At 38.6% G+C, this 18,327-nt stretch overlaps 1 protein-coding gene across 1 annotated transcript; it reads right to left on the bottom strand.

The window, feature by feature from the left end:
• Positions 1-16,130: 16,130 nt before the first annotated feature.
• alkal2b (ALK and LTK ligand 2b) lies at positions 16,131-17,345 on the bottom strand. Its single transcript, XM_030790618.1, has 4 exons — positions 17,081-17,345; positions 16,735-16,812; positions 16,555-16,635; positions 16,131-16,195 (listed from the first exon to the last, which is right to left on the bottom strand). Exons 1-4 carry the CDS (start codon positions 17,343-17,345, stop codon positions 16,131-16,133), a joined length of 489 nt encoding a protein of 162 aa, XP_030646478.1.
• Between the last annotated feature and the right edge of the window lie 982 nt (positions 17,346-18,327).

Genomic DNA, 18,327 nt, shown 5'->3' with positions numbered 1-18,327 from the left:
CCTAGGACACAACAGCTTACAGTTTTTCCAAACCTTCACTTTGATCAGTGAGGCCTCCCTCGCAAATTTCCCTACTGGCTACTCCATCTTAATCATTACTTTACATGATCTCAACCCACTGGTATTTGCTAAGGCCTTTCTTGCACATTTCAAACAAAGAACTGATAATGTAATTAAGGCTTAGAGATCTGACGAAGCAACAGAGGTTTTTAATTGTGTCTTTCTTTTCTTAGTTCTGAGACAGAACTAAATTAGCAAGACTGGAATGCATCTACAAATACACACACACACACACACACACAAAAATGCCAGCAGAAATGGCTGTTTCACATTCTCCAATTAAAGAGGAGACATCTTATCCTATGTGTACTAAAACACATATTCAAAATGAAAACAATCCTCACATTTTCTGTATTTCATATTCATAGCGATAATAATAAATGCTCTTTGTTTACACAGCTAAAGCTGCAAATAGCATGGGATTGAATGGGATTGCGGTACTTCAGACCATACCTGGAAGAAATTTCCTTGAGTTACCGCATAACGAACACCATCCTAAATTCTCGGCGCTTATCGCAAAAAGTGCCCACGTTTACTTGTGTCAGCTGACAACGAGCAATGCAGCCCTAAGGCCCTTTTCAGATTTATTCCTCTACTTAAAACAAAATCGCTCCCTGTTTTCCACTTATTCCTTCCCCAGACCCTGACCAATTCTTACTCAGACCTTTAAAAAACAAACACACACACACACACACACACACACACACACTTGAACTCTGTGGTCTCCGCTTTCAACCCAGAAGTCTTTTTCTTCAGACGATCTACGTGTAGTGAAATTCGAAGGACATGAGTTTCTTGAAAAGCATGTGAAAAAGAGGGAAATGAATTGACTTGGGCAAGTTCTCAGGTCCAGCATGCTCTATGGGGTTAGATCACACTTTGCATGAGAAACTGACATAGGTCACCAAGTGGAGGAAAATACTAAGTCAAAATTGCCCAACTGCCCAAACATGACGGCAACAAGCCAACAAGCTGACCACAGACAACTTTCATTTACTGATCTGTAAACTGAATTAAATCAGCTCTCCTAAACAATAACAGAGTAACAGCTCAGACAACTTCATCTAAAAAAAAAAAAGAAGTCTTTTTCACATTTATTCGCTGTTTCCTCCCAAACAATTCACAGAAAAACCTCTCGAAATACATTGGGCTACTTGTATACGCAGAGTGGTTGGTGGAATTACTCATGCAGGAGAGCTCTCGGGAATAACAATAAGAATACAATTTTCATGATTACTACTGTACAAATAACTGGTGCTTACGCAGATCTACAAGAGTGATTAGCTTGTAATTAGGCGCTAAGTCATTAATGAAGCAAAAATAAAATAACAAAGCATGTGAAATGCGAATGCTTGCGACAATGCAATTATTTTCTAATTCATAGATGACTGAGATAATAACCGATTACTGATGCATCATTGATCTGGAGCGAAAGCGCAAACATCTGCTGTGATCAAGGCCGATTTAAATGTTGACATAAGATTAAAGTGAGAATGAGAATTCTGCCCTGTCATTGGAGTGTTTACAATAAGGGCTGACTGCCTGGTGTATCATACAAACCACTTGCTAGTAGAAGCTAGTAAGTACAGAGGAAGCTAGATTTGCGTTTCAGACATAGCCTAGAAGGTCTAAAGCAGCATGAGATGGTCAGAGAACAGCAGAAAAGATGCTAAAAAAGAAAAAAGATCGTAGTAGTAATAGTAGTAGTAGAAGAAGAAGGAGAAGAAGAGAAAAAAAACAGCAGACAAACCTGTTTCTGAGTACAAAAACAGAATACAGTGAGCACGCATTGCTTAAGCCGTCCTTCAACAAGAAGGGGGGGGGGGGGGGGGGGGGGGGCAAGCTTCTCAGCAAATGTTTTGATAGTGAGACAGCAAAAGGCACCCGACATGGTCCTTGATAATTAGTTTCTAAAGACTTGACAACGTGTCTTCCCATCACTATTGAGAAATGCAATGTCTCTTTCTCACTTAATATATATATATATATCGTGAGACATTAACTAGGAGAATGTGACAGGGAAAAAGCCTTAAAGCAACACTAGCATGATGAGCTGTCAAAATAGTGTCTGCTTTTAGGTAAGGTTATTCTGTGTGCCCCCCCTACCCCTCCAGTCCCCACAAGCATCCCACAGGGCCGAATTAACTGGTTTTGTCAATCACGCACCGAGATGATCATCATGGCTTATAATGTGTCAGTTGTTAGATGGAGAAGTCAACTTTTTAACTGGTGCTAAAAACAAACAAACAAAACAAAACAAAAACAACACCCCATCCAAGTTTCTAGACGAGCAAACATCTTTGTGAAATGGAAACTCAGTCAAAAGTGACTTTTTGTTTGGATTGTCCTCATCGGTTGGGTAACTTTTAAAATATATAAAACAAACAAATTCAAGTTCAATTCATTAACACTGACATGCACCCTTTTCACCATTCTTTTAGACTATGTCATTTCAGAAAACAGGTCTGGAAATTTTGCTTATGACTAACAAAGGTGCAGAAAAGGCAAAAAAAAAGAAAAAAAAAGAAAGAAAAACAATAGTTGCACAAGTTCTTAGCACTGAATAGGTCCGTAATGTTGGGGGAAAAAAAGAAAAAAAAAGAGGTGCAGGTAGATTTTTGCTCGTTGCGGCCGGTCCTTCCACACTTTGGTTAAATTGGACGTTAATATCACCACAGGTGTTTCTTAGTTTCAGTGGTTAAGAATGAAGTTGGGTAGGGCCCAGCACTGAGAAAACCAATTTCCATTCCTAACTAGGGCTACCCTGCCTTTAAAAAAAGTGACTTACTTAGTGACGTCAGACATATTTACAACTTTATTCATTTTCCCTGCGTGTTAATGATGTCAGTCATAAAATAAATGTGAATTAATTCTACGTATTGTTGATTGACTTGCTCTTCAAGGGGAGAAAGCCTTAGAGGTACCTCGTCACTGATGCTAGACCATTAGTAACCTATTTGAGAACATTACCGGGCGCATGACCTGAAACCAAGAGGCAACACACTATCTCTGCTCAAAGTTGGTTCATGGTGTGAACGGTTACGTTTAAGCACAGTATGTCGACAATAATTCACGATTCGTTTTGAATTATACTGTTATTTCGCGTCCTATTTATGGCATTTGTCTGAGAAGCACACATTTTGGACCGTTCTTGTGCGTTGTTGCCTAGGTATGCTACAGGTTACGTTGTCAAACCAACAATGAAAAGTTCAAAATATGTGCTCCATAAATCAAACTCTTAAAATTTGGAACTAGCATTTCCATATTTGGGAAAACCGCTCGGTCTGTAACTAATAACGCTGGCAAATTGAGAGTCAGTTAAGGAGAAAAAGAGAAAGTAACTTTTCTACTTACTTTTTATAAAACACGGACGATATTCGCCACCGTTTGGAGATGCATCAACGTATTTATTTGTCTTTTTGAACTCTCACCTGATACAGGTAAGATCCTCGCAAACTTCCGACACACCTGCCAAACCTGTTGCATTTCATGAGTCCTTTAGGACCCACGTTCTTCCGTGCAATGGATAAGATACATGATAACATAAAAGTATTTTGTGTGTTCGTTACATATTTTAATGATTACTATAGTTAAAATCAGTGTTATTCCCTAATTATCTCAGTTTACACACAACTTCATTCGGTTAACTTATATTTGGCTCAGGCATAGTTTGGACACACTACAGTTGACTAAAGTGACGTTGTAGGAAGCTATGAGGACCCATTTGCAGAGTTTGATGGCTTGTCCGAATGCCCGTTTATGATAACCGTATACCACTTTAATTTGCGCTTTTTAAATGACGTGTCCTGGTTGCCAAATTTTATTTCAGCGATGTAACTGATATGCAACATCAGATCATGTATTCCGTGTAAATTCTGCATTCTAGTGCCATGTTGGCTATATGCCATTCAGATTCACAGGTGCCTCAATCAGCTGTTGCGAGTAAGTCAGTGTGGAGCGTTTTGCTCCTCGCTAATATAATCTGTCGCGTCAGAAAAAGAAAAAAAAAATCTAATGGTGCTAATAGTCACGAAACCTTTATAGCAAAACCAATCTCAGTCATATTTAAGGTAATGCGTTTTCCTAGCTATCTAACAATCGGTTCAAGCAACTGCTAGCTGCAGTACTCTGTTATTAAACTCCTACATTGTGAAGTTACAGCATATGTATAGAGTCATATTGAGTCAACTTAATTGTGACTGAGGTTGGTTGGGTTAAGTGTGCATAGTACTTCGTGAATTTTGATAACTTGACCCATATGTTTTAAAGTCTGGGTTTGTTATTCAGAACCTATATTCAAATCAAATCCCTGTGTCAGCTCTGTATCCTGAATGAATCCAGTCAGCCCCATGGACATAATATGCCCAAGGAGACGTCACCCCTAGTCTGGAATACTTACCTAAAGATGTAGTTTTGTGCATTTAGTTTTTGTTGCCAGTTGTAAACACACACAAAGTAAATACATCCAGTGCATATGTATAAATAAGTCAATTATAAAATGATGCCACGCGCACTGATTTCATATGTTGTGAATGCAAAGTTAGATTAGTCTTATAAGTGCAGCATAATACTCTCTAAACCCATCACCTCAAATGTAAAAAAAGTTTAATATCATGAAGTCAACATTGTACTGAAATTTACAACAACAATAACAACAAAAACTTGTCAGATTCGAACATTTCTTTCCCTTTCGGTTGCCTGTTTGAAGACATGAGGAAGAAAAACATTCTGTTTCCCACTGACAGAACCCCTGCTCTCAATGTTTTGCCCGTAAAGTAATAGACTACACTGTGTGCCAGATTAAAAAGAACTTTTGTGTCTTGGTCTCCTGGCCAATAAAACTTCTCTCCGGTACCAAAAATAGCGTTTTCACAAAGTCGATCTTTCATTCTCTTTCCAGGCACGTGACTGATATCAACTTGTGTGAACTGATACAGCCCTGAGGCAGTTTTGATATTTAGCTGTTGGTTTGTCTCAGTGCTAGGATACATTTAAATGCTGGCTTTCTCTCTCTCTCTCTCTCTCTCTCTCTCTCTCTCCATTTTTCTTTTGATGCTGTAAAGAGGATTCCATTTGGAACAAGCATTCATGTGGCCTTTCTCCCAATGATGGTACACCTATATCAACAAAAAAACTTTTCTGTAGCATCACTGGAAAAACCTGTCTCCTGCTGGCCATGCTGTCAAATCGGCTTAGCTCTGATGCTTGTTTGTGGCAGCTTTATATTTCGACAGAACTAAGTGTGAAAACATTAAACATTTACCAAAGTTGGCCTGAATTATTTATACACGTGCGTGTGTTTGTGTTTGCGGGTGTTTATGTATGTGGGCGTAAGTTTTGTGAACAAATAATTGTGTGTGTATGCATGAGGGAGAGAAATAAAACAGTTCAAGCTCTTAAGGCCCTAACGTGTTGTTACTGGCTATGTTATTTTGACAAAGTTAGTAGTTGTCCTGTGGTTGGACGTCAGCAGAAACACACAGCTACTACATTTTCTTTTAAAGGCCAAGCAAGTCTAGTGTAAGGGCATCCATTGTGTACTGTTGTGTAAGCTCTAACTGTGAGTCAGCTGTCACAAACAGTTTGTTTAATTTTTGATGTATGTTGTTGCGAGAGTGTTCTACTTCATGTAATCATATTAGACTCTCACACTCATTCAAACCTTTTCTGGTTTCATGTAACTGATTCCAGCATGACTAAAGAGGCACAGACATTCTATCCCATTCAAAAATACATTGCACAAAGCTGTTCTAAGAGTCTCATTGTTACTTGGTCAGCCAAGACACCAAGTCAAATCAAAGCATAAATCAGTTTTAACATTTTCTTTTTACTGTACAGTATAATTAGTTAGACAGTGTAACATTGAACCTTGGCAAGGTTACATCTGTAGTATAAGTACCATCTATTTGTAACTCCCAGTTCCCTTTCATTTGTCTTGTACCAATGCATGTATATATACATGTAAGACACATGATATTTCAAGATATGACTATTGACAAATGTGTTTATTTTGGTAAGAAACAGCAGTATGTGGCCTTGTACGACACCTCTTCAATAGAAATGACTCGTAGAAGCATGTCTGCAAACATTTCAGTGCCCTGTGCATTCCATCTGTGAAAGACTTTTCCTTTGCATTTCTATTTACGCAGAGAAGAACTTGGCCAAACTTGCTCGTCATGTGTACCATGACAGGCAACTTGACGCTGGAGTCACCCAGGTGGAGGACACGCACTCACGCGTGTGAATCACGAAATATAACTTACTAAAAAAAAAAAAAGAAAGAAAGAAAGAAAAAAAAATCGAACCATTGCTGCCATGGAGTTCCAGGCTCACCTTCCACTGCCAAAACACAGAATGCAGTAGCTACACCTTCTTCTTCTTTTTCTTCTTCTTCTTCTCTCTCTCCCTTTCTCTCTCTCTCTCTCTCTCTCTCTCTCCCTCCCCACACTTGGGAGAAAAGATGCACTCATTGCACCTGTCATGATTTTATATAACCACCCCCTCAGTTGTCATTCATCCACACCCAAATATGTAAGAAATGTAACAAGTGTCATTTCCTGCATGAGAGAGAACATATTAGCTCTTTAAGAGGCACCTGTTTCTAACATAAACAGACACAGACGGAGCTTATAGCTATTGTCCACTAGACTAAAAATAGCTGTAGGTAATTTACATTGGTCTGCTTTGCTGCATGTATGTTTAATGAAGAATATTGTTTGATGGGGAATTTTTAATGTTGAATTGAATCAAAATGTGACTGCAGGGCTTTGGGGTTTACCGTAAACAACTTTATTCTTTCCTTTGCGTGTGTGTGTGAGAGTGGGTAGTGCATGCGTGCGTCTATGCACGTGTGTGTCTTTGTTTGTATTTGTGTTTGCGTGTGCTTTTGTATAAAGGAAAAAAAGCTGTGTTTATGTATGAGGAAACACCTGTGTCAGTTATATTGACAGTTAAATGCAAAACCCTTTATCATTTAAGATGCACTTCAGGAACTTATCAGATGACATCACGACCGATAATGACTACAAACGCAATATTTGGTTAAAAGGATAAAGTGTTGCATTATATTAGACAATGGCACGTCCAGCATTTTCAGCTTTCTTTTTTTTTTGCCAAAACAGTATTTAAAGTCAGGATTAACATAACTTGTGTATAGTTATGCAAAATTTCTGTATATGTGCATTTCCTATGACTGACAGTCTGAAGTCAAGTCTCAGTTATGCTCCTGCCAGTGACTGGAAACTCCTTATCTCCTTTGTAAATGTAGCTATAAGAAGAAACCATTTTAAAAAAAAAATCATGGCAGTTATCAAATTCAAATTCAAATTCCGCTTCTGACGGGGGTTCTGAGAACCCTTGGGAGATTTTCTGAATGTAACAGCAAAGAACCGTTGTCAGAAATGACTTGATTTTCAATTTTTACAAGTGGCTTTTTTTTTTTTTTGCTTGTTCCTGTGTGAAAGCTTTGCCTTTAGTCTGTATTTTTTTTCTTTTTTTTTTGTAGGCAGGGGCAATCCTTTGGTATATGCCTTCTCCACAGAAGGATAACTTCTTTTGAGTAGGATTTAAAAGGCTGTTGTGTGTCACTTCGCTTTGAAGACCGATGTTGAAATGAATTAGCCGAATGCACTCTGACGTCTTTTCAATTCATTAGTGCCCGTTTATGCCTCTGAGAACACACACACACAGAAAGCATTTTTTCTTCCATGTGTCTTTTTTTTTTCTTTTTGGAAATCCATTTAATAGCTCCACAAAACCCTTCTTAAATGTTTGACAGAGTAGCCCAGACACCACCCAGGGTATTAAGGGAATGAAGTACTACTTAATTCTATGTGGCAGCTTATTCATTTCCACTTTATGCTAAGTGCTGTAATTTGAACTCTTAACATGATCTTTATGCACAACACTCCTTGGACTATGGTAACATAACCCCGATTTCATTTTCTGTTTTATATTTGTTTATATTTATATCCCATATAAAGTCCATGAAACCCTGAGTACAATGACAACAGAACTGGCTGAGGTTGGATAGGAGGCATTAGGTTGTTTATTTTTGGTCTCCTTGTGTGGATATTTGGCCTGACTAACTGATGACATAAAAATGATTTTTTTGATCTATTAGACACACTGCCTCCAAACCCACAAAATGACTTTGTGTATTGTTCGAATGATGTTTTTCATATGGTTCTTTTTTATTTATTTATTTATTTATTCCCCAAAGATTATCATTTGCACACTGCACTTTTGCTGGTCTTGTGGGCCTTAAAGGAGAAGTTCACCCCTTTTTTTTCTTTTTACCAATAATGAGTCTTGTTTTTATTTTTTTAAAACAAAACGCTTTTGGCATTTAATAAACATTTGTTTGACACTTCAGCATCCAAACTTAGAACATCATTAATGTCATTATTTATTTATAAAGTGGAAAATGAATATTTTTTTTCAATAACTCAGACCCAGACCGTAGTTAATACCTCGAGATATGTTCAGATCAGTTACTTTTATTTATTTATATAGCCTCAAAAACAGATATATCGGAAGTGGTAAACTTAACTTGCCATTTAAAAGACTTCTGTGATCATGACCACGTCAGGAGTTCTCTCCCTCACTTTTTCTTGACCTAAAACGTTGTACGGACATAGTCGTTCCGTTTGAAACACTTGTGGAGTTGGTTCTGAGATTTGCAGTGGCGTAATGTTAAAGTGTAACCGCTTTGAACATTCTCAGGTCATGTGTTCTTTCTCTGGCCCATTCTAGTAAGCAGCTTATGGAGTTCTTTGAATGCTTCATGTCACTTTGGGAAGAATTTATTTTTCTAATGTGTTGCTTACCAGGCTGAGGATGGGAACAGTCTCTAAAAAACCTGCATGTGGCCTTTTAGGGAAAATGGGAATGTTGTATCTGTGTTTCAGCATGTGAACCAAAATAAAAAAAAAAAAAAAAGTTCTAGGATGTCAATAATGAGCTAAACAGCAATGCAGGCATACTTGTCAATGCATTCTTGTATGAATCTGATATTATTTTACGTGACGTCTTTCACATTACAATGGTGAAGCGAATAGCTACAGATAGACAGATGGAAACCGACTAAAAATTGCTCTTTTCCCTCCACAGTTCACAGAAACTGGGCCATTTTAAAACTATGAGCTTAACAAGGATTATTATTTTTGTTCACTTGAAGACACAAGAATTTCTTTTCAAAGACCTTGTGTATCCACATCTGTATTTCGTAATGGCAACTTTGAAGTAAATAAACTGCAAACGCAGCATTGTGATTCTTAGTCACCAATGTTGCAATTCCAGAGAACAACTGGGCCTAGAGAAAGGAAGTCAGACACTTATTCCCATATCTTAAAAAACCACAGAGTCTGTTAGACTGCTCCTTTACTCAAGACATCATTTATTGACATCAGTCATTGAAGAATATGCTATGAGTTATAAACCACAAATGGGTGTGCAGTTGTATGAAACCAAACCCATAATCAGTTTCATGCAACTGTTTGTTTCAGCAAGCGATCAGCATTTCACATATGTCAAAATGCAGAAATGCAAATGCAGCTCATTAGAAGTTTAGCCTTCTGCATATTTTATATTCGTGGGTGTTTGAAGCTGTACCACCATCATCAAACTTTTCTTGGGGTTATTCCTTCCTTTGTCCTCCCTTCTTTTTTATTGGCAAACTGGTAAACTTCACTGGTGAGTTATCTATATTTTTACGTTACATTTCTTGAATGTGTATGAGTTGTTTTCTTACCTGACAACTTAAACTGAATGGATATTTTTGCTATGTCCACTGTCCCATGTCAAATTTCATTTTATTTTAAAGGAAACTGCAGTATAATATTTTGCCGTACAATGCACCGAAAAATAGTCAGAACTCATGTATTTCAAACTGACCCATCAACTATTTAACAAAACTGTGGTGTAAAAACTCACTATTGCCCTGACCAGCTTGCATTGTTCAGTTGCTTTACCCTATAATAACCTCAAGTCTAAAAACTGTGAATTTTAGAGTTGCAATTGGTTTCCAAGTCCTTGTTCAGCTTTTCGCAAGTAAAAATAGCTAAAATATAACTGCAGCTATCATGTGGGCATCACCGGTAATCCAGCACTCACATTATGATCGTGACAGCGAAGAACTCGTTTACTTCCTCAAGCCTACTCCTTGTTATCAGACGAAATAGCAATGCCTCCGAGTTGTAAAACGGCGAGCACAACTTCCAAAGATATTAATTAAAGGTACACGTTCGTCTCTGAGACGTCGCAGACGGCTGTCAATCTCTGTGGTTCACCTGCCCCTTGCTGCATGCTTGTGCTGCAGACTTCGTTGGCGTTGGTCCAAAGCAACAGTCAGACCAGCTAAACCTCACTGCTGGCAGCAGCTGCTTGTGGGAGTTCCCCAGAAACAGAAATACCGCGTACAGACACCTATTAATTCCTTTACAGCGCTAATAGCTCCATACCGACGCTCTGTTTTTAGATCTGAGTGTGCAGGTATGAATATGGGGAAATTACACTTGTTTATTCTAAAATAAACTGTCTGTGAGGATGTTTTGGGGGCTTATTCTGGAGTTACCATGGCAAGTATTTTTCGTTTTCTCGTCAAAAACATGTGTGAGAACTATTTGCACACAGTTGAAGCGTCTCGTAAATAAAATCAAAACAAAATGAAATCTGTGTTAAATCTGTGCCTTTCGATGGCTCCCTGTTTCGGAAGGGGGGGGGGGAGGATAAAAATGAGGTATCACGCGAAATTTGTTTGTCATTCTGAACAATGCGGAAAGACAAAAATGAAAAACGTCATTTGTTATTTTTAATCAGTCCCATATTTGGTGCACAAACATACCTCTCCATATAAATCCAAAGAAATCACAGAACATCATATCATTAATTGATCAGCTCTCCAGATCTACAGTGAAACATCACGTCCATACCAAGATGCCATTTGGGGCGCTGGCCTGGACAGAATCCTTTATTTACATCAGCTAGCAAAATGTTTGTGCTGGCACTTTGCTAAATTGTTTTGGCACAGGTACGAACAGATGTAAGAAAAAAAAAAAAACCCAGAGCCATTTTGCCAGCCATATTAGCAAGGGATTTCGTGCCTAAAGAAGGACATAGGTGCAGAAAGTAAACTTAACAGAAAAAAAGTGTGTATCTTTGATACTCAGACTGGACCTGGGGTGCGTGTGTTAGCATCTATGGCACCATGAACCTCAATCAAGTACCAGAACATTTTATCCCAAAATCTTGGCAGGACAGTAAAACCTGCAACACTGTGATCTTCAAGCGAAACAGTGATCCCAAGCATCTAGTTAACGGACCACATAACAAACCCACCATTTGCAATGGAACTGGTAGTGAAATCTTGTGGTTTGGACTGATCATTGGCAGTCTGTAACTGCAAATCTAAGAGTAACAAGGTTTTGGACATGCTTTGCACAATGGACTGGTCGCAAATCTTTTCCCAAAACGTCCTTTATTAAATGTAAACACGTAAAGACTTGACAAATGCCATCACCTTCACAAACGGAGAGTTCACAAATTTCTGAACATATTGGTAGCAGTTATTAATGCATTTAAAATTCATAGGCCAGGAAACGTGTCATTTTGGTTGATTCCACTGAAAAATTAATGCAATACAAATGTTAGATGTTGAGTAATCACAGTGAAGCTTAGAAGTGTGGGTTTTTATATTGCATGTCTGTTCATCTTTGTTGATGGTAGCAGTCACATAACTGTAAATGTGTGTGTGTGTGTGTGTGTGTGTGTGTGTATGTATGTGTGTGTGTGTGTGTGTGTGTGTGTGTGTGTGTGTGTGTGTGTGTGTGTGTGTACTTGTACAGCTATCCTTGTGAGGACCAGTTTGAGTTTTAGACCTTGGGAGTGAAGACATTTTGGGAAAGTGAGGACATTTTGGCTGTCTATGGGTTAAGACTTGGTGTTAGGGCTCAGGTTAGAATTAGGATTAGGTTAGGGTTAGGGTAAGGGTTGGGGTTAGGCATTTAGTTGTGATGGCTGAGGTTAGGGTAAGGGGTAGGGAATGCATTATGTCAGTGACTGTCACAAAAATAGAAGTTCAAGTATGTGTGTGTGTGTGTGTGTGTGTGTGAGAGAGAGGGGGGGGGGGGGGGGGGAGGTGTATTTGAAAATGGTTGGAAAGGATATGGATGCCAGCAAAAGTGTGCATCATGAGCTTGCAGTTACACAAGACCATTACTTAACTGACAGTAATCTTATACGTCCCTGGTGATTTTACACTGCGTTGCTCTGCCTCTCTAGTTCGCTCTTTCTTTCTCTCTCTCTCTCTCTCTCTCTCTCTGTCTCTCTCCTGTCATAGGATTTCTCTCTTTGGACATTTAGATCAGATAGCATGGGAAGGAATTTGTTGGAGCTTGTGTCCATTCGAAGACCTTCAACAAAAAAAAAAAAAAAGAAAGAAAAAAAAGAAAAACTTTTGGGGAATGTGAGGCACACCCATCTTCACCATGGCTTTGCTGCTCATATCCTGCGTGTCCTAATTAAGTACATCATATGCTTGTCTAGTTTAGTTTCACTGTATTAGTGTATCTCCTTCTCTTCCTCCGCTCCTCTCTCTTTCCTACTCATTCATCATCAGCTACCTTCACACGCGATTCACTTTGAAGTGACAGGCTTTTTTTTTTTTTCAGAGGCAAATTTTTATCGTCATATTGAGGGATCTTTGTGTGCGAGGTTTATAATTGCATGTTTGTTTTGAGACCTTTCTTTTTCGGCGTCTCTTGATTAAGGATTCACTGTAAACTTGAGAGTGGTGTGTAATTGTGGCATGTCAAGACACATAGCACAAAAGGGACTATGTGGGTGCTGAGGGTTAGGTACCTGCCATTTTGCGAATCGCATGCCCTACCCCTGACAACATGAACACAGTTTTTCAATTCATCACCAAGTTTATAAAGAGGAGTCCAGGTATTTAACACAAACACAAACACACACACGCGCATACACACACACACACACACACAAATATACAGTACATGCACACACAGTTACATACAAGCAACGACTCATACTCATTCACCCATTCTGAACTCAACGAGTATCTCTTCACTTTAATCTTTATCAGAAGAGAAGAAGGAGAGGATTAGATGCAGGCCAAGGGAGATGGTTTGTGTCAAACTCATCAAAGATTATCAGAGGCGGCTTTAAAAGCAGTAGCTCTCAAAACCATTCTCCGAGTTACAGAGGAGACCACAGAGGTCAGGGGTGCACGACATGTCTGTAAATGTCCTGTTGGATTTTCTTTCTATCAACCACTTCATGTCACCGACCGGCTGAAGAACACACACACCTGCTTGACAGGTAGAAATCGACCTCTCATTATGTACTGAGGTCAAAAATCAGAGAGACCTTGGTCCTGGAGGGCCGGATATGATTACCGTGAACTCGGGTAGTTTATTACAGGTTTAATATGTGCACTCTACTTCTGTATCAAACCACATAAGTTACGACCTCACTCATAACAATGGTCAGTTCATAAAGCAGTAACGATACCACTGCTCTCTCTCTCTCAACAACAACAACAGAGACTTGATCAACTTTCACCCGCGGACGCTTGTAATTGGTAATTACAATATTTTTAACCGAGTCAGAAATTTTTTACGCTGCTTAAAGGTGAAGAGCTGCGTGCGTGTCTTTACTCTCTGATGATCACAGAAATACAGAAATAAACAGAAAAAAAAAGTCTTTCAAGGGAAATCATAACATATAGGAAGGATGATGTGTCAGTGTCCAACACTCCTCTCTTTTGTTCTGCGAGGATGGGAAAATGACTGATGACTCTTGTCAAAAACCACCTGGTCATGAACTCACACTGCGGTCAATACATTTGAACTGTTGTGGACGTCGCTCTGTTGTGCACGACTTAGAACAGCTGGTCTGTTCAAGAAAGTGTGAAAGACTTCATCCCGCCTGTGTTTACCAAAGGATCAGTAAATGACCGCCTTAAAATAAGCTTGTAATTACGCATTTATTTAAATATTTCAAAGTTAAATATTCAAACATCAATGCCCATATTAATATTATATAACAAATAATGTTTATTTAAAGGTCATATATATATATTTGTGTATATATATATATTATAAATATTTACAGTATTTACACGTTTCAATCTAACAGGAATGTCTTTACATTTAATATGCAGGAACAACTGACAAGTAGCTGGAATATATAAATATATAACTATGTAACATTCATATTCAGAAAAAAAATGCAGATTCTTTTTTTTTCTCTTTCTCCGACGGAACAATCGGGCACCCAGCAATATTCATTTCTAATCTTCTGCCAAAGAAACTGTGCCTTGCAAAGAGGAGAGGAAGGCAGGCCATTGTCATGCAATTCATAATTCACAATTCACTCAAAGGACTCGTTTCGGGCTCAGAGCAATGCGGCCAGCATTCTAAACAAACTTGGTCAGAAAATCTGTGTATGGTGATCAGGTAGTAGCTGTTATGAGTATACAGTCTAACACTATTCAGAAAACAGCCAAAGACGCACAAACTCCAAAGGCATTGTAACACAGAGGAAGAAAAAAAAAAGAGAAAGCTAATGCAGTGGATTTTTAGCAAAACCACAATATTTCTTTCTTTTTTCTCTCTTTCTTTTTTGGCAGCAGGACGTTATTGAAGTTTTTTTCTCTTTCTGAATTTCTGTAAAGATAAATCTTCATTTGCACCATTTGCATTAACAGAAAGCTTTTTTTTTTGTGTGATGCTAAAGGTCTGTCAGATCACAGCACTGACTTTTTTTTTTCTTTTTTTCACTTGCGCACACACACACACACACACACACACACACACACATATATATGTCTATGGAAGAGTTCCATTTCGTTCACAAAAAACAAACATGATTCTGCAAAGTTCCTTTGAGTTCCCTGTTTTTCTCCAAGGCACTTTTTTTCTTTTCTTTTCTTTTCTTTTCTTTTCTTCTCTTTTCTTAACTCTCATTATTTCTTTGCAGCTGATGAAATCTGTAAAATAGAGAGAAGAAACAAGCGTTACTTGGTGAACTTTGTACTTCGCCGCATATTAAAATTCCTTCTACGTGAAAGTACCAATAAAGCCTTAAAGTTACACTGAATCTGCTATGGGTGCAGCTGCTGACATTTGGATCAGTACAAATATGTAGCATGCATTTTGGGTTTAACGTGTTACCTGACAACAAGAGGAAAAAAATTAGCTGGATTGTTGCAATATCCTACAACATACACCTTCTTTTATGACTGCATTAAATCAGCACTGGAGATGCTGACGTGGAGAATTTCTAAACTCAAAAGTATTTGTCACTGAATTCCTAGAGCGAATTTTAGCACTGAGACACAAAGAAATTAAGTGTGCACTAGCTCTTGCTATAATTAGGTTTTACAAGCCATAGAGTGAAATGTTGTCAGTCATAAACTTCATAATTATAATTGTTTCTGTTTTCCTCTAAAGGCAAAATAGTGAAAGGTATATACACACAGAGAGAGAGAGAGAGAGAAAGAGAGAGAGAGAGAGAGATACACACACTGGGGGATTCATTTCACAACAATTTACACAATTGCCAAGTGCAACCTTGGAACTTTTCTGTTTTACAAATAGCTATAGAAACATCTTTATGTCAAGGATACTGGCCTTATCTTTGACTGTCTATGACTGTCTGCTGTTAACTATTAATACGTAAACTGCTCCAGGAGGCTTTTCATCATATATGTGATAGCTATTTGTCATGGCATACATTCCATGCATTACATTTCTCTAAGAATATCTTTCCTCACCTAGCTGTGCTTGAAATGATAGGAGCTGTTTGTAATACACAATGTTTTGGTAGTGTTAATAAGTTTTGGAGTATTGGGAACAAAACATTGTGATCAATGAGGTGAGATTCACACATTTGTCCTTGCTGAGACACGGAATGCAAGATTAATGTTATTTGCGTACTCAAAGTAAATATTTCCTTAGCAGACATTACTAATGTTAGTACACATAATTTAATGACAGATGTGGGCCATGTACTTTGTGTACATAAAGGTAATGGTTTACCTGAATCTTCTATCCCTCCATGCATCGTTGGCTCCCTGCTAACCGTATCAGTAACCTGGCACATCTTTTATAATCTAAATTAGAGGAGAAGAGAGACTCAGTCAAAACACACACAATAAAAAAGACCACCACCCAGGAATGGCATACCACTCAGTTGTCAAGTGACTGCGCTTTAACCGAACTCTTTGCCAAAAAGAAAAAGCTTTACACATGTTCAAAAAAAAAAAAGGAAAAGAAAAGAAAAGGAACAACCAGCAGAGTTCATAGTTTTAAAAGGGCACTGAATAACAGAGAGGGTCTGTGGGTATGTTCTGCGGTAAAGTCATTATATAACACACAGATCTCATAAAGTTTTCCTTTTTTACATTTCTCCTGGTGGATGTTTGAAGGGCTTATGAAGGGCATATGAAGGGCGTATGAAGCGCATACTCACATGCAGGTATTGTGCAGTCCCTGGTGTTATGGTAGAGTCTATAAAAATGTTTACTGCACTTTGGGCTGAAATAGAGAGGCCCTGAAACATAGAGAGATGAACTGTCATTTTCAAATGTAACATTCAGAGGCAAGAATACTGCTCCTAAAACAGATGTCCGGGTGTAAGAGGGGGGCTTACCTGTTAAATGATTTAAAAACTTATCCTTATCCTTTTGACTCTGACTTCTGACATCCTTCAAATCTCGAGGGAAAACTTCTGTAAAAGATGAAATGACAAAATGAAAGAGAGACACTTAACATTTTACACATGAAAACTGTAAGACCAAAAGGCCAAATTGGAACATTTAAGTGTGTATGTGTTCTGTGCATGACAGTGTAACATGAACTGTTGTCTGACAATATTTCTGCATGAATATCATCATGTCCACAGTTGTCAAGAGAATGAAGGGCCAGCGACCTTCCTCTGTGACCATACAAGTAACACAGCTACATGCTGAAATGTATTTTAAAAAGCTGAAACTTACCAAGAACTTGGTCTCTATGATATGACTTATTCACTTCATTTACTTCTTTCGTTTCAACGGAATAGTCTTTTCTAGGAGGATGTTGTTGGCTTCCTTCGCTATCCTCCGTGTGATGCTCCCTTGTTACTCTCACTTTGTCCATTAAGATGTCCAGAAGCTTTCTTCCGTCCCTGCCGCCTCTGGGTATGGCGCTCTGCTCGCAGTATCTGGCGGTGAGAACCAGCAGCAAGAGTCCCATCAAAACAGGTGTGCGCAGCGCTCTCATAGTGGAGTGAGAGCGAAGCGAGACGCACTGCCCCGCGCCCAATACTACAGCCCTGAAAACACAACAATGATTTAAGGCAAAGGAGTTTTGGAAAAGGTCCAACTTTTGTCGAGTACGGTGTAATTCCATAATTATGTTTAACCACAATGTAAGATACCGCATGCTCAGATCAATATGCGAATTGACGGCCGTTTTGTCCTTTTTTACATCTAGGCTGCTTGAGATGTTGTAAGTGATTGAAGCTCACGCCCCGATCTAAGCTTTTACTTTTTTTTTTACTTCTGCTTATGTGTCAAGGTAGTTTGTTATGCAGTGCGCGCTGCTCTTCGCTTTACAATATGACATTAACATAATATCTGTTTCCAAATACAAAGCAATAAGGTCTCATAAAGATTGAATAAACTTTTGAAAAAATTCACAGTGAGAAGCCGAATTATATTTCAAATCATTAAAGATCAGACTGAACAAAGCTAATCAAAGACTTTCGACATGCCAAAAAGAGACTCATTTTATGCGTGGATCGTGACCAAGACTGTCAAAAAAAGTAATAAATTACCTGTTTATTCCGTTGCTGATGTAGGCTATGTCACGCTTGTTTAGCGGGATTCCCTGTGTGTTCAGGGATTATAAAAGTTAATGCGGTTCAAACTAAACAGATCCCACTTGCGTCCTGTCTCCCCAGGTAGTTCCAAGATCTAGTGCACCATGACAGACGGGGAGGCAGGCTCTTATATGTGATTAAACGATGGAACCGCGGTCATCTGTGCTGCTCGTTTCGGCTTGAAGTAGGAGGAAAATAATTCAAGTCCACAAAGGAACTTATTTCTCCGATGTCTCTTGAAGAAGTTTGCTTCAGATTGTCCTGCATGGGTCCCCTCACTTTTTATTCCAAGTGGTAGACGTAAGGACTTGTCCCATGTGGATTACCCCGGCATGTCCTTAATTAGAAACGCGTGAAGAGAGCTCCTTAAAAAATGCATTT

Source organism: Chanos chanos, chromosome 1, assembly GCF_902362185.1.
Source record: "Chanos chanos chromosome 1, fChaCha1.1, whole genome shotgun sequence".
NCBI lineage: Eukaryota > Metazoa > Chordata > Actinopteri > Gonorynchiformes > Chanidae > Chanos > Chanos chanos.
The sequence above is the reverse complement of the archived record's forward strand: the minus strand, read 5'-3'. Positions and strand labels throughout refer to the sequence as shown.